The sequence below is a fragment of the Heptranchias perlo genome, chromosome 32 (genome assembly GCF_035084215.1).
Source record: "Heptranchias perlo isolate sHepPer1 chromosome 32, sHepPer1.hap1, whole genome shotgun sequence".
In the NCBI taxonomy this organism is placed as follows: Eukaryota; Metazoa; Chordata; class Chondrichthyes; order Hexanchiformes; family Hexanchidae; genus Heptranchias; species Heptranchias perlo.
In genome coordinates, this window is record NC_090356.1 from 1,824,423 (window position 1) to 1,849,948 (window position 25,526).

General features: G+C 47.0%; 1 protein-coding gene across 2 annotated transcripts in view; it reads left to right on the forward strand.

The window, feature by feature from the left end:
• LOC137300914 (segment polarity protein dishevelled homolog DVL-1-like) overlaps positions 1 to 25,526 on the forward strand; it is a 131,745-nt gene that overhangs the window by 86,558 nt on the left and 19,661 nt on the right. For both annotated transcript variants that reach the window (XM_067970178.1, XM_067970179.1), the window contains 5 exons: positions 8,023 to 8,158; positions 12,233 to 12,326; positions 13,523 to 13,592; positions 22,760 to 22,899; positions 25,195 to 25,271. In XM_067970178.1, the coding sequence (XP_067826279.1) occupies positions 8,023 to 8,158; positions 12,233 to 12,326; positions 13,523 to 13,592; positions 22,760 to 22,899; positions 25,195 to 25,271 (517 nt within the window). The remainder of the gene's footprint in view (positions 1 to 8,022; positions 8,159 to 12,232; positions 12,327 to 13,522; positions 13,593 to 22,759; positions 22,900 to 25,194; positions 25,272 to 25,526) is intronic.

The following is a 25,526-nucleotide window of genomic DNA, read 5'->3' on the forward strand; positions in this document are numbered from 1 at the left end:
CACCCTTATTCCTACCCTCACCCTCACCTCACCCTATCCCCACCCTTATCCCTACCCTCACTCAAGCCTCACCCCCACTCCCACCCTTAATGCATCCCCGCCTCCTCCCTCATCACTAACTGGCCAGGCTGCTACAGCCTGGCGTGGATTTCCTTTTCCGGTTGCCTACACTGGTCTCCCTCTCTCCTGTAGGCACTGACTCACTGGGTACAGCTTCACTGGGTCTGCCTACCTGCATCTACCTAACCTCAGTGGTCGTTCCTCACATGCCAGTCTATGCAGTGGAGTGCTGGCAGGCTATTGAACCATGGGGGCCATCACAGCCGAGGCGCACCTTGTCCTCACACATACTCATGTCAGGAGCATAAACCCAGGCTGATTTCTCGCTCTTCCTTAACCCAGGGTGAGGGGTGGGGTTTGAGGCCAATTCTAACCCCTACTGCCTCCTAGGCTGGGATCTGCTAACTCGGCACAGACTGGGGATGGAGTCTGGACCTCGTAGCCTGAGACTTAACTACCACACTTGATTCTAGCATCAGCACACCGACACATAGGAGTCTCTTATATTTTAATTATACAAGTCCTTTCCTTCATAAATTCGGGGAATTACAGTGCAGCAGCCTACTGAATGATTAGCTTAAACCAGGTAGAAGCACAGAGGGAGCTGGAAACAGTGTGAGTCACACCAGGGGCGATTACAGAGGGCCCTTCACTCACAGCTGCTGTCACATTCATCTCTGGGGTTCAGTCTCGCCTGCAGTTTATAAATTGCATTGGGCTGACATTTTTTTTCCAAAAATATACTTTATTCATAAAATTTGTAGCAAAACATACAATACAGTTGTCATATCACATTCCAAACGTACACAATACAGATTATACAATTTGCAGGTTAAATCAAGTACAGTTCAATGAACACATTGTACATAATTACAGTTCATGACACTCTGGGGTGTCTCATTGCATTATACTCAATACAGCTTATTGATTACAGATTCATTACAGGTACATTACAGATTCATTACAGGTACATTACAGATACATTATATCAATTTACATTCTGCCTGGGGGGGTTTTTCCCTGATTGCAGCCCCTCGGTATACAATGGTGGGAAGGCTCTAAATGATTGCCTTTCCCCACAGAGCCTTTGCGGCGGCTGCACCTAGCTTCAGTGCGTCCCTGAGCACGTAGTCCTGGACCTTGGAATGTGCCAGTCTGCGACACTCGGTCGAGGACAGCTCCGTGCACTGGAAGACCAGCAGGTTTCGGGCAGACCAAAGGGCGTCTTTCACCGAGTTAATGGTCTGGGCTGACAGTGTGAAACAGTGTTCTTTCCTTTTGATGTGAAACCTGAACTCCAATGTTAGCAAATTGGCCCTGTGTTCAGGAGGCAGTCTTTTTATATATTGTTAGTATTGGGCTGTTATTTGCTTCTCCGTGTATCAGTTTCACTGGTAATTTTACTATGTGCCTGCAATATGATGGTTAGAATGTGGAACCCACATGGAGTGGTTGGGGCAAATAGCATAGATACATTTTAGGGGAAGCTGGATAAGTACATAGGGAGAAAGGAATAGAAGGATATGATGATAGGGTGAGATGAAGTAGGGAGGGAGGGGGCTAAGTGTGGAGCATAGACCAGTTGGGCTGATTGACATGTTTCTGAGCTGTAAATTCTATGTAATAGGTGATGGTCTTTAGATCATCACAAGACAGAAACACTGTCAGTGACACCTGTTCTCAGATAAATCATTATTACCAACCCTTAGTACACAGGCAGCAGTGATAACTGAGGGAGTGATGAATTCAATCCTGGATACATTAGGAGTGATAGCTGTGTGAGTGATATATTCTGGTGTGGGTACACCGGGAGTGATAGCTGTGTGAGTGATGTATTCTGGTGTGGGTACGCCGGGAGTGATAGCTGATAGCTGTGTGAGTGATGTATTCTGGTGTGGGTACACTGGGAGTGATAGCTGTGTGAGTGGTGTATTCTGGTGTGGGTACACCGGGAGTGATAGCTGATAGCTGTGTGAGTGATGTATTCTGGTGTGGGTACACCGGGAGTGATAGCTGATAGCTGTGTGAGTGATGTAGTCTGGTGTGGGTACACCGGGAGTGATAGCTGTGTGAGTGGTGTATTCTGGTGTGGGTACACTGGGAGTGATAGCTGTGTGAGTGGTGTATTCTGGTGTGGGTACACCGGGAGTGATAGCTGTGTGAGTGATGTATTCTGGTGTGGGTACACCGGGAGTGATAGCTGTGTGAGTGATGTATTCTGGTGTGGGTACACCGGGAGTGATAGCTGTGTGAGTGATATATCCTGGTGTGGGTATACTGGGAGTGATAGCTGTGTGAGTGATATATCCTGGTGTGGGTACACTGGGAGTGATAGCTGTGTGAGTGATATATCCTGGTGTGGGTATACTGGGAGTGATAGCTGTGTGAGTGATGTATTCTGGTGTGGGTACACCGGGAGTGATAGCTGTGAAGTGCTGGTGTTGGTGTGATGATAATGCTCTGAGTGGGTCTACCCTGCCTGCTGTACTGAGCCCCATGGTGCTGACAGAAAGCGTATCACAGGAAATCTGTGTTGTTGCTCAGCAACCTTCTGTCGCACAGTTAGCAACAGCAGAATTCAGCGAGGGGGAGAGATGATTGCCAGACAGAAACAAACAGCCTTTCATTTGTTTGCTGAGTGACAGTATCGGGAGAGGAGAGGGAAGCGAGCTGTCAGTGTTTTTTAAAAGCTTCATCGGGTTGGTTTGAGGAAGTGCCCTGCGTTAACATAGTCCCTCCGGCCCCTCCACCCACTCAAGCCTCTCTGTTCTGCAGAGTACGAGAGATTCTTGGGACCAAATTCTCAGTTCTTCCCAATATGGCGTCGGGTCCTTTGCAGCACAGGCTTCCAGAGGGTGCTGAGAACCACCGCCAGAAGCAATCATTTCCTAGTGAGGATCCAGCGACACTGCTGGCACACTGAGGGGAAAGAAGGAGAACAGGACAATGACTTGCTGCATCCCCAATCCCTGTTCCTGCTGCTCTTCCTCTTGTTTTCCCCTTAATGCTGCTCCAACATTTATTCAGAGTGTCGTTGACTCTTTATTGCCTTCTCAAGATGCCTAGCAAGACACGCAATAAATGCCAGCTTTGTCAGCAATGCCCACATCTCGAGAATGAATTTAATAAATACAGACTGGATACAATACACATGCCTGGTTAAATTTCAGTGCAGGATTGATCCCACACAGGAAAACAGGGAAATAATGTTCAGTATTCAAATATTTATTGCTGATTATTCCATTTATTACACACATGTTTTAAACATGGAATAACATACCCGGGAGTGAGTTACAGGCTGGAATCTAATCGAGGGGTTCGGTTGGATTATATATAGAATAACAGATACCCGGGAGTGAGTTACAGGCTGGAATTTAATCGAGGGGTTCGGGGGGGTTTATATATAGAATAACAGATACCGGGAGTGAGTAACAGGCTGGAATTTAATCGAGGGGTTCGGTGGGGTTTATATATAGAATAACAGATACCGGGAGTGAGTAACAGGCTGGAATCTAATCGAGGGGTTCGGGGGGGTTTATATATAGAATAACAGATACCGGGAGTGAGTAACAGGCTGGAATTTAATCGATTGGTTCGGGGGGTTTGTATATAGAATAATGGATACCGGGAGTGAGTAACAGGCTGGAATTTAATCAAGGGGTTCGGGGGGTTTGTATATAGAATAACAGATACCCGGGAGTGAGTTACAGGCTGGAATTTAATCGAGGCGTTCAGACACAGGGAACTTTGGGAAAATGAGAGGAAGTTACTCCCCATGCAGCCAAAGAAGATGCACTGATTGACTTGGAGCTGAGTGCGCTGAGCAGAGTGTACTACGCTGAGCTGAGCGTACCGAGCCGTGCTGTGCTGAGCTGAGCGTGCTGAGCCGTGCCGTGCTAAGCTGAGTGTGCCGAGCCAAAATGTGCTGAACTGAGTGTGCCGTGCCAAGCCATGCCGTGCTGAGCTGAGTGTGCTGAGCCAAGCCATGCCTTGCTGAGCTGAGTGTGCCGAGCCATGCCGTGCTGAGCTGAGTGTGCTGAGCCAAGCCATGCCGTGCTGAGCTGAGTGTGCTGAGCCAAGCCATGCCGTGCTGAGCTGAGTGTGCCGAGCCAAGCTGTGCTGAGCTAAGTGTGCCGAGCCAAGCCGTGCTGAGCTGAGTGTGCCGAGCCATGCCATGCCGTGCTGAGCTGAGTGTGCCGAGCCAAGCCATGCTGAGCTGAGTGTGCCGAGCCAAGCCGTGCCATGCTGAGCTGAGTGTGCCGAGCCAAGCCGTGCTGAGCTGAGTGTGCTGAGCCAAGCTGTGCTGAGCTGAGTGTGCCGAGCCATGCCATGCCATGCCGAGCTGAGTGTGCCAAGCCATGCCGAGCTGAGTGTGCCGAGCCGTGCCATGCTGAGCTGAGCTTGCTGTTCTCTGTGAAGGTTTGCAGTGGGACCTCCCGGGGAGTTCTGTCACTGTAATAAGTAAGAAAGCAGATGTTAGAATAACCGCTGAAATTGTCATTGTTTGATTTAACAAACGTTAACAATCGGGGCTCTGTCTACAAACCCAGGAAGGCCTGTAGCTGGTGACGGGCTGGGTCTTGCTAATTGTCTCTTGCTGTGCTGCGGGTGCTTTGAGCAGTCTCGTGTCAGAGGCCAAGCTTTCACTTTCACTCAGGTGTGTAGGTGTCGTTCCATAAAAAGAAAAGAAAACTGGATTGGAGCGTGTTCAGTGCTGAGTAAAATGCCAGGGCAGTAGCTCCTGAGCCACACATGAGTAGTTTGGATTGTTCTCCAGCAATTGTTTCAAGGTACAGCTGTCAGCAGCCTCAGTCATGCGTACTGCCTGAGAGAATGTGAAATCAGTGCTTATTCTGCATGGTTTAGAAGCTACAAGTGAAGCAGGAATGTGACTGTCTGATCTGAAGGATGGCGATTGTGGCAGGATGCAGGTGGTTGTCCTGGACTGGGTCAGTCAGTCAGTCATGCAATTTTAATCTGTCCATCACACACCTCAGCTTAAGCCAGTTTAAATCACCCCAGGGGGCTGCTGCTCAGAGACGTGTGTACCGTAGATTATGATGTTCAAGCATGGTACCGTTACCTGTTGTGACCGTTACCTTACGGCCCTGCTGCTTCTTGAGGGACCAGGTGCCACCTCATGATGTGGTTTCCCAACTCTGGAGCAGGCAGTAACTATGAGCAGCAGTATAAATAGCTGTCCCTGTGTGGCACTGGCACCATTTTGTCATGTGACAGCCGAGCCCAACCCTCTCCGCACCTGACATCCACATAAGGGGTGGGGGTCACTGGACCGTGAGCAGGAGGCGGCGGCCTGGCTCCCTTTTTCCCCCCTTCCTCCAAATGAGAGGCACTGGGGTATAAATTCGTCCTGGGCAGAGTGCAGAGCAGGCCGCCGGTTCAGTATCACCCATTTTTCCCGACCGCCCAATGTGAATTTCTGAGTCTAGTTGTAGCCCCGAATGTTGCCTGGGCTGATATCAGCTAACTCTGCACAGACTGATACTGGATCCCGGGACAGTTACACACTGAGCTAGTGGAGATCCTGTGAAGATTTTTCTTTTGTTAATTTTGAATATCTCTCATTGAAGTCGTGGAGTTTTCCTTTAAGGAGTCTGTTCATTCAGGCTCAACACTGCACATAGCATCAGAGAAACATCAGGACACCATGGCCCAGAATTTGCTGTAGCCGGTGAACGAACGGTGCCCACCGTTACTTAGACTTGCCCATGCCCATTTAATCTCCATGATATTTTGCACAGCAAGTTGCTGGAAGTGGGAGATGGAAACGGCGCGGTGCCCTCTACAGGGCATCTGGGATCTGTGTGAACAGGGCACACAACTGCGTATCTCCTTAATCAATCAGGTTGAGGAATTGTGAACTTAACAGTGTCAGGACTGAGAAGGAAGTGTAAATTAGAATAGTGAATTCAATGTCAAATCAGGTGCAGAGAGCGAAATAAAGAGAGGGAAAGAAAGATTGGATTAAGAGAGAGAGAAAAAAGAGACAAAGAAAAAGTATGAGATCACCTCTCATTCTTCTAAACTCCAGAGAGTATAGGCCCATTCTACTCAATCTCTCCTCATAGGACAACCCTCTCATCCCAGGAATTAATCTAGTGAACCTTCGTTGCACCACCTCCAAGGCAATTGTATCCTTAGGTTAGTTTTGGTTTCCTTATCTAAGGAAGGATATACTTGCCTTAGAGGCGGTGCAACGAAGTTTCACTATATTTATTTCTGGGATGAGTGGGTTGTCCTATGAGGAGAGGTTGAGTAGAATGGGCCTATACTCCCTGGAGTTTAGAAGAATGAGAGGTGATCTCATTGAAACATGTAAGATTCTGAGGGGACTTGACAGGGTAGATGCTGAGAGGTTGTTTCTCCTGGCTGGAGAGTCTAGAACTAGGGGATATAGTCACAGGATAAGGGGTCGAACATTTAAGACTGAGATGAGGAGAAATTTCTTCACTCAGAGGGTTATGAATCTTTGGAATTCTCTACCCCAGAGGGCTCAGTGGTTGATATTCAAGGCTGAGATCGATAGATTTTTGGACTCTAAGGGAACCAAGGGATATGGGGATTGGGTGGGAAAGTGGAGTTGAGGTCGAAGATCAGCCATGATCTGATTGAATGGCGGAGCAGGCTCGAGGGGCCGAATGGCCTATTCCTGCTCCTATTTCTTATCTTCTTAAGTAAAAAAAAATTCTCGTTGAATTTTTTTTAAAAAATCTCGCAACAACTATTAAAAGCTGAAGAAATGAGACTTCACACTTGTAATAGTTAATTTTCAGTGCCAGAGAGGTTGATTGGCAGTAAATAATACTTATTGCATCGTTAATATGGTACTTAGACTTGAAATGACTTAACTTTCTCTGGCGAGTTTAGTTCATATCTAGTGGGTAAACACAGCAACTTCACGCTGTTCAGTGCATTTGAATGATGAGCCAAACAGCGAGATCATTTTCGGGAAGCTATCGAGAGAGCGATGCATCTCTGACAGAAACTCTTGAATTTCCGCGTTTATCCGCGCATCTGCCCATCGTCTGAAGTTGCGGTGCGATTTTCGCATAAATAACGGTGAGTGTCATTAGCCACAGCGTTATTTTAACAGCAAATTCTGGACCATTAAAACAGGTCAAACTGTTTAAGGGACTCGGCTAGGTTCAGCACCTGCCTTCCGCTGAGCTGCCTTCCCTCGCGAGCTGTTACTGGAGGCTGGCGGCTTGTGGCGCTTTTATAACCCCTTTGTTCACCAAATCACCAATCATAATTTGATCAGTAGATGACTCACAGAGAGCGAAGATTTCCTCTGTGCAATTCATGCTTCAAAGTAATAAGCCCCTTTCATTGCACCCAGCACAAAGTAAACCTCCCCCAGCCTGCCGTTTGGCAGTGCGGTACATTGTGACCTTTAACCTAGCAACCCAACTCCTGTCCCATTGGTTGCTTTTTTCTCAATTGTATCCTGGAAATGGTGGTTTGAATTTCTCCGTCTTCCTGTGTTTAGATGGTAAAATCACGTGTGCTTAGTGTGTACACTTACCTCCACGTGTGTGTGTTTAATGTGCACACTTATCTCCATGTGTGTACTTAGTGTGCATACCGCTTGTCGTGTGTGCTTAATGTACATTTTTCTTTCCATGTGTGCACTTAGTGTACACATCTCCATGTGTGTGCTTAGTGTGGACATCTCTCCATGTGTGGGTGCAGCAGTGCCAGGCCCCTGGGGCAATTCTGTTTGACTCCTTTGGTCGATAGCAGAATGTCTTCACTTACGGTCAGCAGCTGGCATTGGGGCAGGTACACAGTGGTAAATAAACCTGTGCTGATCAGGGCTCTACTTCTCTGGTTGGACTTTTTGGAATTTAGTTCAATGATATGTTTGCGTCTCTCCTAAAATAAGTGGAAATTAATCATGAACATCATTGAGCGTCATCTAATGGCACTGCTCTTCTACAGTTCCACGAGTAAATGGGCACACAAAAACAGATCGGCTTCGCAATGCAGGTGGTTACGAGAGTGCCTCTACGGTGATGAGCAGCGAGCTGGACTCGAGCAGCTTCATCGACTCTGACAACGATGACACCACCAGCAGGTAGGAGCAAAGGTGATGTATCGTACAGGTAGTAGGACAGGTGATGTATCGTACAGGTAGTAGGACAGGTGATGTATCGTACAGGTAGTAGGACAGGTCATGTATCGTACAGGTAGTAGGACAGGTCATGTATCGTACAGGCAGTAGGACAGGTGATGTATCGTACAGGTAATAGGACAGGTCACGTATCGTACAGGTAATAGGACAGGTCATGTATCATACAGGCAGTAGGACAGGTGATGTATCGTTTGTATTTTGTTTTTTCAGTTTTCTCCTCTCCTGAAGGTGTTGACTCTCACTGGGGTTCAGGTCCCCTCCTCTCCTGAAGGTGCTGACTCTCACTGGGGTTCGGGTCCCCTCCTCTCCTGAAGGTGCTGACTCTCACTGGGGTTCAGGTCCCCTCCTCTCCTGAAGGTGCTGACTCTCCCTGGGGTTCAGGTCCCCCCCTCTCCTGAAGGTGCTGACTCTCACTGGGGTTCAGGTCCCCTCCTCTGTGAAGGATACACTTCCCCAGTTCATGGTCATCCTCCAGTATTTCATCAAAGCAGCCATTCTTCGCATGTGAGTGTCAGCAGGACAGACAGGCCTGGGGCCATTACAGCCTGCCTGATCCTGACATCTGCTCTCCAGGAGTAATCAGGACAGGCAGCATGGCTGATTTATTTTTCCCTTCACTAGCCCTGGGACACTGAGAGCAATGGTAGCCCCAGCTGAGACCAGCTAACTTAGCACAGATCGGGCACTGAAACTGGGTCCATGCTGTTTCTATGGCTCATGGAGTTTTACAGCACGGAGGGAGGCCGTTCTGCCCATTGTCTCTGTGCTGGCTCTCTGAACGAGCTCTCAGTATCGTTCCATTCCTTTACCCTTTCCTTATTCAAGCCTTTGCTGTGCTGGCTCTCTGAAAGAGATATCATTCACCATACCCTTTTAAAGTTTGCTTTTTAAATTTTATCCACTTCTCTTTTAAAAACTATGCTGGATTTTGCCTCATCCACTCTTTCTGGTAGAGCATTCATTGTCCTAACAGCATCCGCGTGAAGAAATTCTCTCATTCTCTGTCAATTCTTTTGGTGGCGATTGTGTCCTCTAGTCACTAACTCACCGACCAGTGGGAATAGTTTCTCCTCGTTTACTTTACAAAAACCTCCCATAATCTTGAACACCTCTCCCAGCCTCCTCTTAACCTTCTATGTACTAAAGAAAAGAGCCCCAGTTTCTCTTGTCCCCCATTACGATGACCTCCCATCCTGGTATCGCTTCAGTGAATCTCCTGCTCCCATCCCTGGCTCAGTACCACACCAGACACATCTGGTGTTTTAATGGCTAAGGCGAGCGATACGGGTTGTTCAGTAAGTCGGAATAATTACCGATGGTGAAACGCATACTTTGCCGTAATCCTCCTAACCCAGCCGGCAGTTGTCTGAGGAAAGGGACACTGGCGAACAGTCTCCTCACTGCTGACCTTCACTTTGCCATAGAAAACCAACCAGTTTGGAGCAGAGCCCTTTGGAAGGTGATTAATTAACCAGTTTGTTTATTGGTTCCGTTGCTGGAGCAAGGCTTCATAAACCTCAATGTCTGGACTGACTCAGACATAGCAGTTTGAGCCTCAAACCCGAAACCTTCATTAGCTGCGTCTCGACACTCGTTAATCTTGCTTCACGTGTTCCTGGCAGAAATCTGAGAAGATTTTACAAGCCAGGTCCCAAACTTGTTAAAGTAGAAGCTGAAAAATGTGAGTCACGCAAGTTACGTTACAAGAAAGGAAGCCTTATTATAACATCCTCTCACCATACTCCGGGCAGAATATGAGCAGAGTCTGTGCCGGTTGGGAGACAATCCCCCCTAAGTGCCAAACTTGGCTCTGTTGCTAGAACTCTCACTTATGAGTCAGAAGGTAGTGGGTTCAAACCTCACTCCAGACTTCAGCCTGTAATCTGGGCTGACACTTCAGTGCAGTACTGATGGGTGCTGCACTGTCAGAGGGGCATCTTTTCGATGAGTCGTTAAGCTGATGTTGATGTTAAAGACCCCATGGCACTATTGGATGAAGAGCAGAGGTTCAGGTCCCATCCCCTCCTGAAGGTGCTGACTCTCACTGGGGTTCAGGTCCCCTCCTGTCCTGAAGGTGCTGACTCTCACTGGGGTTCAGGTCCCCCCCTCTCCTGAACGTGCTGACTCTCACTGGGGTTCAGGTTCCCCCCTCTCCTGAAGGTGCTGACTCTCACTGGGGTTCAGGTCCCCCCCTCTCCTGAAGGTGCTGACTCTCACTGGGGTTCAGGTCCCTCCTCTCCTGAAGGTGCTGACTCTCACTGGGGTTCAGGTCCCCCCCTCTCCTGAAGGTGCTGACTCTCACTGGGGTTCAGGTCCCCTCCTCTCCTGAAGGTGCTGACTCTCACTGAGGTTCAGGTCCCCCCTTCTGCTGAAGGTGCTGACTCTCACTGGGGTTCGGGTCCCTCCTCTCCTGAAATTGCTGACTCTCACTGGGGTTCAGGTCCCCTCCTCTCCTGAAGGTGCTGACTCTCACTGAGGTTCAGGTCCCCCCTTCTGCTGAAGGTGCTGACTCTCACTGGGGTTCAGGTCCCCCCTTCTGCTGAAAGTGCTGACTCTCACTGGTGTTCAGGTCCCCCCTTCTGCTGAAGGTGCTGACTCTCCCTGGGGTTCAGGTCCCCCCTTCTGCTGAAGGTCCTGACTCTCACTGGGGTTCAGGTCCCCCCTTCTGCTGAAGGTGCTGACTCTCACTGGTGTTCAGGTCCCCCCTTCTGCTGAAGGTGCTGACTCTCCCTGGGGTTCAGGTCCCCCCTTCTGCTGAAGGTCCTGACTCTCACTGGGGTTCAGGTCCTCCTCTCCTGAAGGTGCTGACTCTCACTGAGGTTCAGGTCCCCCCTTCTGCTGAAGGTGCTGACTCTCACTGGGGTTCAGGTCCCCTCCTCTCCTGAAGGTACTGACTCTCACTGGGGTTCAGGTCCCCTCCTCTCCTGAGGGTGCTGACTCTCAATGGGGGTACAATTCCACAGATCCTGTTGCCACTCTGATACCTAACCCTAGTGGCCACTGTTTATGTGTGAACCTGGACACTGAGGGGTGAAACTGGTCTTTGGCAGTAGTGCAAAACGGGCGACAGTCAAATAGGCAACACATGGATTTCAATGGAAAAGAAAATCAGGCAGTGTGGGGAGTGTGACACTGACAGCGTTCTGGTTCTCGGTCCCGGTCCCAGTCCTAGTCCTGTACAGTGTGGGGAGTGTGACACTGATAGCGTTCCGGGTCCCAGTCCCAGTCCCAGTTCCAGTCCTAGTCCTAGTCCTGCACGGTGTGGGGAGTGTGACACTGACAGCGTTCTGGTTCTCGGTCCCGGTCCCAGTCCTAGTCCTGTACAGTGTGGGGAGTGTGACACTGACAGCGTTCCGGGTCCCAGTCCCAGTTCCAGTCCTAGTCCTAGTCCTGTACGGTGTGGGGAGTGTGACACTGATAGCGTTCTGGTTCTCGGTTCAGGTCCCAGTCCTAGTCCTGTACGGTGTGGGGAGTGTGACACTGACAGCGTTCTGGTTCTCTGCCCCGGTCCCAGTCCTAGTCCTGTACGGTGTGGGGAGTGTGACACTGACAGCGTTCTGGTTCTCTGCCCCGGTCCCAGTCCTAGTCCTGTACGGTGTGGGGAGTGTGACACTGACAGCGTTCTGGTTCTCTGCCCCGGTCCCAGTCCTAGTCCTGTACGGTGTGGGGAGTGTGACACTGACAGCGTTCTGGTTCTCGGTTCAGGTCCCAGTCCTAGTCCTGTACGGTGTGGGGAGTGTGACACTGACAGCGTTCTGGTTCTCGGTCCCGGTCCCAGTCCTAGTCCTGTACGGTGTGGGGAGTATGACACTGACAGCGTTCTGGTTCTCTGCCCCGGTCCCAGTCCTAGTCCTGTACAGTGTGGGGAGTGTGACACTGATAGCGTTCCGGGTCCCAGTCCCAGTTCCAGTCCTAGTCCTAGCCCTGTACGGTGTGGGGAGTGTGACACTGACAGCGTTCTGGTTCTCGGTCCCGGTCCTGTGCAGAGCGTTGATTGGACTTTCTTTGGTTCCTCAGGTTAAGCAGCTCGATGGAGCAGAGTGCTTCCTCTCGACTCATGAGGAGACACAAACGCAGGAGGCGGAGGCATCGAATGAGACAGATGGACAGGGTGAGAGTACAAACAGCAACAGACATAGCAGAGGGTTGGCGGGGTGGGGGAGAGCTGCCAACAGCCCCAAACACATAGATGTAGGTGTTGTACTAACAGAGTGACGATTTCAATCATTTGTTTTCTGTTTCTTCTCCCTTCACCGTTCAAAGTTGCTCGGTGAGTTCATGGAAAGCCTATGAAAATCTTTAGGTACAGGAAAAGGCCGTTAGCCCCTTTGTCAGAGAACAATCCCACCCTCTCTCCATATCCCCCAACCCCACCTACCCACCCTCTCTCCATATCCCTCAACCTCATCTACCCACCTTCTCCCCATATCCCTCAACCCCACCTACCCACCTTCTCCCCATATCCCTCAACCCCACCTACCCACCTTCTCACCATATCCCTCAACCCCACCTACCCACCTTCTCCCCATATCCCTCAACCCCACCTACCCACCTTCTCCCCATATCCCCCAACCCCACCTACCCACCTTCTCCCCATATCCCCCAACCCCACCTTCCCACCTTCTCCCCATATCCCCCAACCCCACCTACCCACCTTCTCCCCATATCCCCCAACCCCACCTACCCACCTTCTCCCCATATCCCCCAACCCCACCTTCCCACCTTCTCCCCATATCCCTCAATCCCCACCTTCTCCCCATATCCTTCAACCTTTGAGGTGTCAGCTGTGGCTCAGTGGGTCGCACTCTCGTCTCTGAGTCAGAAGGTCGTGGGTTCAAGCCCCACTCCACTGTAGTACTGAGGGAGTGTTGGATGTGCCGCCTTACGGATGAGACGTTAAACCGAGACCCCGTCTGCCCTCTCAGGTTAATGTAAAAGGTCCCATGGCACTATTTGAAGAAGAGCAGGAGAGTTCTCATGGTGTCCCAGGCCAATGTTTATCCCTCAACCAACATAACTTCGAAAAAATACAGATTATCTGGCCATTACCACATTGCTGTTTGTAAGATTGCTGTGAGAAAATTGGCTGCCGCGTTTCCTACATTACAACAGTGACTACACCTCGAAAATACTTCATTGGCTGTAAAGCGCTTTGGGATGTCCTGAGATCATGAAAGGCGCTGTATAAATGCAATCTCTTTTTCTTTCTTTGCTAAATCAGAAATATCTGAAGAAACAAAAGGATTCAAAATGTTTTTCTTACTTCATTTCTGTTAAACAATCAACCAAATGTTTTGTTTTGAACAGTCCTCGTCATTGAGCAGCATCACAGACTCCACCATGTCCCTCAATATTATCACTGTGACACTCAACATGGGTGAGTGGCTTGTTCTTTTCTTCAACTATGTCAAGGCAAAGCTCAAATTTCAGTGTGCATGTTAATCGCAGTGTGTTTATTGGGAATTAGTTGGAGTGTGTTTATTGGGGATTAGTTGGAGTGTGTTTATTGGGGATTAGTTGGAGTGTGTTTATTGGGGATTATTTGGAGTGTGTTTATTGGGGATTAGTTGGAGTGTGTTTATTGGGGATTAGTTGGAGTGTGTTTATTGGGGATTAGTTGGAGTGTGTTTATTGGGGATTAGTTGGAGTGTGTTTATTGGGGATTAGTTGGAGTGTGTTTATTGGGGATTAGTTGGAGTGTGTTTATTGGGGATTATTTGGAGTGTGTTTGTTGGGGATTAGTTGGAGTGTGTTTGTTGGGGATCAGTTGGAGTGTGTTTGTTGGGGATCAGTTGGAGTGTGTTTGTTGGGGATTAGTTGGAGTGTGTTTATTGGGGATTAGTTGGAGTGTGTTTATTGGGGATTAGTTGGAGTGTGTTTGTTGGGGATTAGTTGGAGTGTGTTTATTGGGGATTAGTTGGAGTGTGTTTATTGGGGATTAGTTGGAGTGTGTTTATTGGGGATTATTTGGAGTGTGTTTATTGGGGATTAGTTGGAGTGTGTTTATTGGGGATTAGTTGGAGTGTGTTTATTGGGGATTAGTTGGAGTGTGTTTATTGGGGATTAGTTGGAGTGTGTTTATTGGGGATTAGTTGGAGTGTGTTTATTGGGGATTAGTTGGAGTGTGTTTATTGGGGATTAGTTGGAGTGTGTTCGTTGGGGATTAGTTGGAGTGTGTTTATTGGGGATTAGTTGGAGTGTGTTCGTTGGGGATTAGTTGGAGTGTGTTCGTTGGGGATTAGTTGGAGTGTGTTTATTGGGGATTAGTTGGAGTGTGTTTATTGGGGATTAGTTGGAGTGTGTTCGTTGGGGATTAGTTGGAGTGTGTTTATTGGGGATTAGTTGGAATGCGTTCGTTGGGGATTAGTTGGAGTGTGTTCGTTGGGGATTAGTTGGAGTGTGTTCGTTGGGGATTAGTTGGAGTGTGTTCGTTGGGGATTAGTTGGAGTGTGTTCGTTGGGGATTAGTTGGAGTGTGTTTATTGGGGATTAGTTGGAGTGTGTTCGTTGGGGATTAGTTGGAGTGTGTTTATTGGGGATTAGTTGGAATGCGTTCGTTGGGGATTAGTTGGAGTGTGTTCGTTGGGGATTAGTTGGAGTGTGTTTATTGGGGATTAGTTGGAGTGCGTTCGTTGGGGATTAGTTGGAGTGTGTTCGTTGGGGATTAGTTGGAGTGTGTTTATTGGGGATTAGTTGGAGTGTGTTTATTGGGGATTAGTCGGAATGTGTTTATTGGGGATTAGTTGGAGTGTGTTTATTGGGGATTAGTTGGAGTGTGTTTATTGGGGATTAGTTGGAGTGTGTTCGTTGGGGATTAGTTGGAGTGTGTTTATTGGGGATTAGCTGGAGTGTGTTTATTGGGGATTAGTTGGAGTGTGTTTATTGGGGATTAGTTGGAGTGTGTTTGTTGGGGATTAGTTGGAGTGTGTTTGTTGGGTATTCGTTGGAGTGTGTTTGTTGGGGATTAGTTGGAGTGTGTTCGTTGGGGATTAGTTGGAGTGTGTTTATTGGGGATTAGTTGGAGTGTGTTCATTGGGGATTAGTTGGAGTGTGTTTATTGGGGATTAGTTGGAGTGTGTTTATTGGGGATTAGTTGGAATGTGTTTATTGGGGATTAGTTGGAGTGTGTTTATTGGGGATTAGTCGGAATGTGTTTATTGGGGATTAGTTGGAGTGTGTTTATTGGGGATTAGTTGGAGTGTGTTTATTGGGGATTAGTTGGAGTGTGTTTATTGGGGATTAGTTGGAGTGTGTTCGTTGGGGATTAGTTGGAGTGTGTTTATTGGGGATTAGCTGGAGTGTGTTTATTGGGGATTAGTTGGAGTGTGTTTATTGGGGATTAGTTGGAGTGTGTTTGTTGGGTATTCGTTGGAGTGTGTTTGTTGGGGATTATTTGGAGTGTGTTCGTTGGGGATTAGTTGGAGTGTGTTTATTGGGGATTAGTTGGAGTGTGTTTGTTGGGGATTAGTTGGAGTGTGTTTATTGGGGATTAGTTGGAGTGTGTTCGTTGGGGATTAGTTGGAGTGTGTTTATCGGGGATTAGTTGGAGTGTGTTTATTGGGGATTAGTTGGAGTGTGTTCGTTGGGGATTAGTTGGAGTGTGTTCGTTGGGGATTAGTTGGAGTGTGTTCGTTGGGGATTAGTTGGAGTGTGTTCGTTGGGGATTAGTTGGTGTGTGTTTATTGGGGATTAGTTGGAGTGTGTTTGTTGGGGATTAGTTGGAGTGTGTTTATTGGGGATTAGTTGGAGTGTGTTCGTTGGGGATTAGTTGGAGTGTGTTTATCGGGGATTAGTTGGAGTGTGTTTATTGGGGATTAGTTGGAGTGTGTTTATTGGGGATTAGTTGGAGTGTGTTCGTTGGGGATTAGTTGGAGTGTGTTCGTTGGGGATTAGTTGGAGTGTGTTCGTTGGGGATTAGTTGGTGTGTGTTCGTTGGGGATTAGTTGGAGTGTGTTCGTTGGGGATTAGTTGGAGTGTGTTCGTTGGGGATTAGTTGGAGTGTGTTCGTTGGGGATTAGTTGGTGTGTGTTCGTTGGGGATTAGTTGGAGTGTGTTCGTTGGGGATTAGTTGGAGTGTGTTCGTTGGGGATTATATGGAGTGTGTTTATTGGGGATTAGTTGGAGTGTGTTCGTTGGGGATTAGTTGGAGTGTGTTTATTGGGGATTAGTTGGAGTGTGTTTATTGGGGATTAGTTGGAGTGTGTTCGTTGGGGATTAGTTGGAGTGTGTTTATTGGGGATTACTTGGAGTGTGTTTGTTGGGGATTAGTTGGAGTGTGTTTATTGGGGATTAGTTGGAATTTGTTTATTGGGGATTAGTTGGAGTGTGTTTATTGGGGATTACTTGGAGTGTGTTTGTTGGGGATTAGTTGGAGTGTGTTTATTGGGGATTAGTTGGAGTGTGTTTATTGGGGATTAGTTGGAGTGTGTTTGTTGGGGATTAGTTGGAGTGTGTTTGTTGGGGATTAGTTGGAGTGTGTTTATTGGGGATTAGTTGGAGTGTGTTTATTGGGGATTAGTTGGAGTGTGTTCGTTGGGGATTAGTTGGAATGTGTTCGTTGGGGATTAGTTGGAGTGTGTTTATTGGGGATTAGTTGGAGTGTGTTTATTGGGGATTAGTTGGAGTGTGTTCGTTGGGGATTAGTTGGAGTGTGTTTATTGGGGATTAGTTGGAATGTGTTTATTGGGGATTAGTTGGAGTGTGTTCGTTGGGGATTAGTTGGAGTGTGTTTATTGGGGATTAGTTGGAGTGTGTTTGTTGGGGATTAGTTGGAGTGTGTTTATTCGGGATTAGTTGGAGTGTGTTCGTTGGGGATTATATGGAGTGTGTTTATTGGGGATTAGTTGGAGTGTGTTCGTTGGGGATTAGTTGGAGTGTGTTTATTGGGGATTAGTTGGAGTGTGTTTATTGGGGATTAGTTGGAGTGTGTTCGTTGGGGATTAGTTGGAGTGTGTTTATTGGGGATTACTTGGAGTGTGTTTGTTGGGGATTAGTTGGAGTGTGTTTGTTGGGGATTAGTTGGAGTGTGTTTATTGGGGATTAGTTGGAATTTGTTTATTGGGGATTAGTTGGAGTGTGTTTATTGGGGATTACTTGGAGTGTGTTTGTTGGGGATTAGTTGGAGTGTGTTTATTGGGGATTAGTTGGAGTGTGTTTATTGGGGATTAGTTGGAGTGTGTTTGTTGGGGATTAGTTGGAGTGTGTTTGTTGGGGATTAGTTGGAGTGTGTTTATTGGGGATTAGTTGGAGTGTGTTTATTGGGGATTAGTTGGAGTGTGTTCGTTGGGGATTAGTTGGAATGTGTTCGTTGGGGATTAGTTGGAGTGTGTTTATTGGGGATTAGTTGGAGTGTGTTTATTGGGGATTAGTTGGAGTGTGTTTATTGGGGATTAGTTGGAGTGTGTTCGTTGGGGATTAGTTGGAGTGTGTTTATTGGGGATTAGTTGGAATGTGTTTATTGGGGATTAGTTGGAGTGTGTTCGTTGGGGATTAGTTGGAGTGTGTTTATTGGGGATTAGTTGGAGTGTGTTTGTTGGGGATTAGTTGGAGTGTGTTTATTCGGGATTAGTTGGAGTGTGTTTATTGGGGATTAGTTGGAATGTGTTTATTGGGGATTAGTTGGAGTGTGTTTGTTGGGGATTAGTTGGAGTGTGTTTATTGGGGATTAGTTGGAGTGTGTTTGTTGGGGATTCGTTGGAGTGTGTTTGTTGGGGATTCGTTGGAGTGTGTTTGTTGGGGATTAGTTGGAGTGTGTTTATTGGGGATTAGTTGGAGTGTGTTTATTGGGGATTAGTTGGAGTGTGTTCGTTGGGGATTAGTTGGAGTGTGTTTATTGGGGATTAGTTGGAATGCGTTCGTTGGGGATTAGTTGGAGTGTGTTTATTGGGGATTAGTTGGAGTGTGTTCGTTGGGGATTAGTTGGAGTGTGTTTATTGGGGATTAGTTGGAATGTGTTCGTTGGGGATTAGTTGGAGTGTGTTTATTGGGGATTAGTTGGAGTGTGTTCGTTGGGGATTAGTTGGAGTGTGTTTATTGGGGATTAGTTGGAGTGTGTTCGTTGGGGATTAGTTGGAGTGTGTTCGTTGGGGATTAGTTGGAGTGTGTTTATTGGGGATTAGTTGGAGTGTGTTTGTTGGGGATTAGTTTGAGTGTGTTTATTGGGGATTAGTTGGAGTGTGTTTATTGGGGATTGGTTGGAGTGTGTTTATTGGGGATTGGGTGGAGTGTGTTTATTGGGGATTAGTTGGAGTGTGTTTGTTGGGGATTCGTTGGAGTGTGTTCGTTGGGGATTAGTTGGAGTGTGTTTGTTGGGGATTAGTTGGAGTGTGTTCGTTGGGGATTAGTTGGAGTGTGTTTATTGGGGATTAGTTGGAGTGTGTTTGTTGGGGATTAGTTGGAGTGTGTTTGTTGGGGATTAGTTGGAGTGTGTTTGTTGGGGATTAGTTGGAGTGTGTTTATTGGGGATTAGTTGGAATTTGTTTATTGGGGATTAGTTGGAGTGTGTTTATTGGGGATTACTTGGAGTGTGTTTGTTGGGGATTAGTTGGAGTGTGTTTATTGGGGATTAGTTGGAGTGTGTTTATTGGGGATTAGTTGGAGTGTGTTTGTTGGGGATTAGTTGGAGTGTGTTTATTGGGGATTAGTTGGAGTGTGTTTATTGGGGATTAGTTGGAGTGTGTTCGTTGGGGATTAGTTGGAATGTGTTCGTTGGGGATTAGTTGGAGTGTGTTTATTGGGGATTAGTTGGAGTGTGTTTATTGGGGATTAGTTGGAGTGTGTTCGTTGGGGATTAGTTGGAGTGTGTTTATTGGGGATTAGTTGGAATGTGTTTATTGGGGATTAGTTGGAGTGTGTTCGTTGGGGATTAGTTGGAGTGTGTTTATTGGGGATTAGTTGGAGTGTGTTTGTTGGGGATTAGTTGGAGTGTGTTTATTCGGGATTAGTTGGAGTGTGTTTATTGGGGATTAGTTGGAATGTGTTTATTGGGGATTAGTTGGAGTGTGTTTGTTGGGGATTAGTTGGAGTGTGTTTATTGGGGATTAGTTGGAGTGTGTTTGTTGGGGATTCGTTGGAGTGTGTTTGTTGGGGATTCGTTGGAGTGTGTTTGTTGGGGATTAGTTGGAGTGTGTTTATTGGGGATTAGTTGGAGTGTGTTTATTGGGGATTAGTTGGAGTGTGTTCGTTGGGGATTAGTTGGAGTGTGTTTATTGGGGATTAGTTGGAATGCGTTCGTTGGGGATTAGTTGGAGTGTGTTTATTGGGGATTAGTTGGAGTGTGTTCGTTGGGGATTAGTTGGAGTGTGTTTATTGGGGATTAGTTGGAATGTGTTCGTTGGGGATTAGTTGGAGTGTGTTTATTGGGGATTAGTTGGAGTGTGTTCGTTGGGGATTAGTTGGAGTGTGTTTATTGGGGATTAGTTGGAGTGTGTTCGTTGGGGATTAGTTGGAGTGTGTTCGTTGGGGATTAGTTGGAGTGTGTTTATTGGGGATTAGTTGGAGTGTGTTTGTTGGGGATTAGTTTGAGTGTGTTTATTGGGGATTAGTTGGAGTGTGTTTATTGGGGATTGGTTGGAGTGTGTTTATTGGGGATTGGTTGGAGTGTGTTTATTGGGGATTAGTTGGAGTGTGTTTGTTGGGGATTCGTTGGAGTGTGTTTGTTGGGGATTCGTTGGAGTGTGTTTGTTGGGGATTAGTTGGAGTGTGTTTGTTGGGGATTAGTTGGAGTGTGTTTATTGGGGATTAGTTGGAGTGTGTTTATTGGGGATTAGTTGGAATGTGTTTATTGGGGATTAGTTGGAGTGTGTTTGTTGGGGATTAGTTGGAGTGTGTTTATTGGGGATTAGTTGGAGTGTGTTTATTGGGGATTAGTTGGAGTGTGTTTATTGGGGATTAGTTGGAGTGTGTTTGTTGGGGATTAGTTGGAGTGTGTTTGTTGGGGATTAGTTGGAGTGTGTTTATTGGGGATTAGTTGGAGTGTGTTTATTGGGGATTAGTTGGAGTGTGTTCGTTGGGGATTAGTTGGAATGTGTTCGTTGGGGATTAGTTGGAGTGTGTTTATTGGGGATTAGTTGGAGTGTGTTCGTTGGGGATTAGTTGGAGTGTGTTTATTGGGGATTAGTTGGAATGTGTTTATTGGGGATTAGTTGGAGTGTGTTCGTTGGGGATTAGTTGGAGTGTGTTTATTGGGGATTAGTTGGAGTGTGTTTGTTGGGGATTAGTTGGAGTGTGTTTATTGGGGATTAGTTGGAGTGTGTTTATTGGGGATTAGTTGGAATGTGTTTATTGGGGATTAGTTGGAGTGTGTTTGTTGGGGATTAGTTGGAGTGTGTTTATTGGGGATTAGTTGGAGTGTGTTTGTTGGGGATTCGTTGGAGTGTGTTTGTTGGGGATTCGTTGGAGTGTGTTTGTTGGGGATTCGTTGGAGTGTGTTTGTTGGGGATTAGTTGGAGTGTGTTTATTGGGGATTAGTTGGAGTGTGTTTATTGGGGATTAGTTGGAGTGTGTTCGTTGGGGATTAGTTGGAGTGTGTTTATTGGGGATTAGTTGGAATGCGTTCGTTGGGGATTAGTTGGAGTGTGTTTATTGGGGATTAGTTGGAGTGTGTTCGTTGGGGATTAGTTGGAGTGTGTTTATTGGGGATTAGTTGGAATGTGTTCGTTGGGGATTAGTTGGAGTGTGTTTATTGGGGATTAGTTGGAGTGTGTTCGTTGGGGATTAGTTCGAGTGTGTTTATTGGGGATTAGTTGGAGTGTGTTCGTTGGGGATTAGTTGGAGTGTGTTCGTTGGGGATTAGTTGGAGTGTGTTTATTGGGGATTAGTTGGAGTGTGTTTGTTGGGGATTAGTTTGAGTGTGTTTATTGGGGATTAGTTGGAGTGTGTTTATTGGGGATTGGTTGGAGTGTGTTTATTGGGGATTAGTTGGAGTGTGTTTGTTGGGGATTCGTTGGAGTGTGTTTGTTGGGGATTAGTTGGAGTGTGTTTATTGGGGATTAGTTGGAGTGTGTTTGTTGGGGATTCGTTGGAGTGTGTTTGTTGGGGATTCGTTGGAGTGTGTTTGTTGGGGATTAGTTGGAGTGTGTTTATTGGGGATTAGTTGGAGTGTGTTTATTGGGGATTAGTTGGAGTGTGTTCGTTGGGGATTAGTTGGAGTGTGTTTATTGGGGATTAGTTGGAATGCGTTCGTTGGGGATTAGTTGGAGTGTGTTTATTGGGGATTAGTTGGAGTGTGTTCGTTGGGGATTAGTTGGAGTGTGTTTATTGGGGATTAGTTGGAATGTGTTCGTTGGGGATTAGTTGGAGTGTGTTTATTGGGGATTAGTTGGAGTGTGTTCGTTGGGGATTAGTTGGAGTGTGTTTATTGGGGATTAGTTGGAGTGTGTTCGTTGGGGATTAGTTGGAGTGTGTTTATTGGGGATTAGTTGGAGTGTGTTTATTGGGGATTAGTTGGAGTGTGTTCGTTGGGGATTAGTTGGAGTGTGTTCGTTGGGGATTAGTTGGAGTGTGTTCGTTGGGGATTAGTTGGAGTGTGTTCGTTGGGGATTAGTTGGAGTGTGTTCGTTGGGGATTAGTTGGAGTGTGTTCGTTGGGGATTAGTTGGAGTGTGTTCGTTGGGGATTAGTTGGAGTGTGTTTATTGGGGATTAGTTGGAGTGTGTTTGTTGGGGATTAGTTTGAGTGTGTTTATTGGGGATTAGTTGGAGTGTGTTTATTGGGGATTGGTTGGAGTGTGTTTATTGGGGATTGGTTGGAGTGTGTTTATTGGGGATTAGTTGGAGTGTGTTTGTTGGGGATTAGTTGGAGTGTGTTTGTTGGGGATTAGTTGGAGTGTGTTTGTTGGGGATTAGTTGGAGTGTGTTTGTTGGGGATTAGTTGGAGTGTGTTTGTTGGGGATTAGTTGGAGTGTGTTTGTTGGGGATTAGTTGGAGTGTGTTTATTGGGGATTAGTTGGAGTGTGTTTGTTGGGGATTAGTTGGAGTGTGTTTATTCAACAATGTGTGAGGTTAAGTGCTATTGGGTGTTCTGCGGCCAATAACAAAGACAGCTGAAGAGTTTCATTTTTTAAAGTTCCATTTTAATGAATTTGAGTTAATTTCAATGTATCGAGTTGATCTTTATTGATATTGATTCAAAATGGAAGGCACATGTTCCATTAATGTGTGAATCTGAGAGCAGACAGCGCATTTATTGCACCTTTGGGAGGGTAACAGATGCATTGCCCCATGTATATGTAGATGCAGAATATTCAGAAGGCCAGCGACCTGCTTGGTTTGTAAATATGAATGAAATAGAGGTTATACACAACTGGGTCACCTCTGAAGGGACTCTGTATTCGTCATTTGGGACCTGCAGCATAAATCCTTCGGTGCCTTTCTGGGCACCTTTGTGACTGCTCACCTCACTATCCAGGCATCCAATTTTATCCGGCTGTTACCTCACCAAGTAGTATCGTCCCGAGTTGATGACTGCTTACCCCCTTCATCAACTCAGGGTCTTCATCACTGATGACGCTGAAACCAATTCTAATTTCTTTTCCTTCTTCATTTCAGAGAAGTACAATTTCCTGGGGATCAGTATCGTGGGTCAGAGTAATGACCGGGGAGATGGCGGGATATACATTGGGTCAATAATGAAGGGGGGAGCAGTGGCAGCTGATGGCAGAATCGAGCCTGGTGACATGCTTCTGCAGGTCAGTGCCCACATCTTAGCATCATTCCAAGTAAAACCTTTGACCAGGAGTGAGTCATCTGAAGTTGGAGTCTGCAAGCTCCAGCCCTCCGGCCAAGTTAATTACCACTGCGCCCATGGCAGCCATATCAATCCTATTGTAAATATAGGTTGGTTGCAGATGTTATGTTAGTTTTATGCTGTCTCCTGGTGTGTGAAATTTCCCTGAGAGCGTTCCCTATGTTTGAAGATGGAATGCTGTGTCCTGTCACTGAGTGCATGGACGGGTCAGCTCCTGACAGAGGCTGCAGTGTTCATGGACAGGACTCTCGGAGCGACCCACCGCAGAAAGACCCTTCCCCTGGTAGAGTCCCGCACTGTGAACCTTGACCCTTCCCCTGGTAGAGTCCTACACTGTGAACCTTGACCCTTCCCCTGGTAGTCCTACACTGTGAACCTTGACCCTTGCCCAGGTAGTGTCCTGCACTGTGAACCTTGGCCCTCTCCTTGTAGTGTCCTGCACTTGGAATTTCACTGTTGTTTCTCAGTTTAAATAAAACAGATACAAAAGCTTTTAAAGTGAGATTTCTAGGGGACGTGTTTTTCTGTTTTTGAGAGATTTACTTGAGATATTTTTCTTGGTTCAGTGTCTCAGACCACTCCAGTAGCCAACCCCTCGCTCCCTTTGACCAAGACTGTGCCTTTACCTGTCTAATATCTAGGTAACTTGTAGTGAGACCAGGGGTTGAACAGAAATCCCTCGGCAGCGTATTTCGGCTGCTGATTATAACGTGCCACTGGCCTATCCTTTGGAAGGTGGTACATTAAACGTTTCACCAGACCGTGGCTTAGGATCGTAAGTTGCAAACAGATTTAATAGCCAGTAAGTGGATAGTGATCAGAAACAATGACACAATCATTTACAGCAGTTACAGGCTTAACTCTCCCTCCTCAATGATGGAAAACAATAGTCACATCTGCTGTGCTAAACTTCAGTGTGAACTGACCTTGCATGGCAGATCACTGCTGGCCTTCCAGAGTTGCTCAGCTTTATCTCTACCTTCCTGCTGGCTTCAGCTGGATTACTCAATTGAAACGAGACAGGCTGAGATCAAAGTTTAAAATTTGACTGGGAAAATTTCAATTTGTATCCCAAACTCACATAGAGCTGCCAATCAAGCATGTATTCAAACCAAACCCACGGGATGTTTGTATTTGAATTGAATGGAGTGGCCCCTCCCTCAAGATACCTCTCGTAGACATAATGTCTATTCTAGGACTATTGTGTATCATAACAAGCTGGGCCATTTGCTCTGAGTGAACCTGGTTATTAACCGCCTGAATGTACTGTGACAGAAAGAAAGAAACCAATAGCATGATACATCAAGAGATAAAAATGCTTCATTTTTTTATCTCACACATTATCTGATGATCGTGTCATGTGACGGGAATATCAGTGATCCTTTAACTGTTGTGCTGCAGGAGTAAGACAGCCTCTGTGTATTGGTGTCTGTAGTGTGGTGGCATTCAGGCCATACTATAACCACAAGTACAAAGTTACGTTAAAACATTCCAGTATGTGGCAATTCGGCTGTGGATTCTATCACCTAGTAACCTTGCAGTGATGATGCTTCAGTGTGGCTGTGACGGGAGAGTGGCATGGAGTGTGCCCTCTGCCGTTGATTGCCATCACACCAATCACTACCCATAAAAATGACCCAAAATCCCCATCAATGCCATAATGTGGGGCGGTGTGACAGGGTGGGGGCGGTGTGACAGGGTGGGGGCACTGTGACAGGGTGGGGGCGATGTGACAGGGTGGGGGCAATGTGACAGGGTGGGGGCGATGTGACAGGGTGGGGGCGATGTGACAGGGTGGGGGCACTGTGACAGGGTGGGGGCGATGTGACAGCCTGGGGGCGATGTGACAGCCTGGGGGCGATGTGACAGCCTGGGGGTGGTATGCTGGGGTGGGATGGTGTGACAGTGGGACACTGTAATGGTGTGGGACGGTATGGTGCATTGTGGGACAGGGTGGGGGCGGTATAAACAGGGTGGGGGCAGTGTGACAGGGTGGGGGCAGTGTGACAGCCTGGGGGCAGTGACTTCAAGGCAACGATCATATCGCAGGATTCAGCTGGCTGATTTTAAACTCCTTGGCGATGTTATCTGAAAGCTGCCTGCCCCACAATGGCACTAGTGCCTCCCAGTCCCTTGTTTGCATCCATTCTTGTTCAAATGACTCGTGTTCCTTCTTCTGGCTCAGAGACCTGAGCCTGTCCCCTGATCTGAGCCTCTGTTCTGCTCTGTCCTATAGGTCAATGACATCAACTTTGAAAACATGAGCAACGATGATGCTGTGAGGATTCTCCGGGAAATTGTTTCAAAACCTGGGTAAGTGACACATCTCAGCAACCCGGGGTCACATGGGATAAAGAAATTAAATATTTGCATTTATATAAATAAAGAACTTGCATTGATATAACGCTTTTCATGACCCCAGCACGTCCCAAAGTACTTCACAGCCAATGAAGTACTTCTTTCCTTGAAGTGTAGTCACTGTTGTAATGTAGGAAACGTGACAGCCAATTTTTGCACAACAAGGTCCCACAAACAGCAGTGAGGTAAACGACCAGATAATCTGTTTTA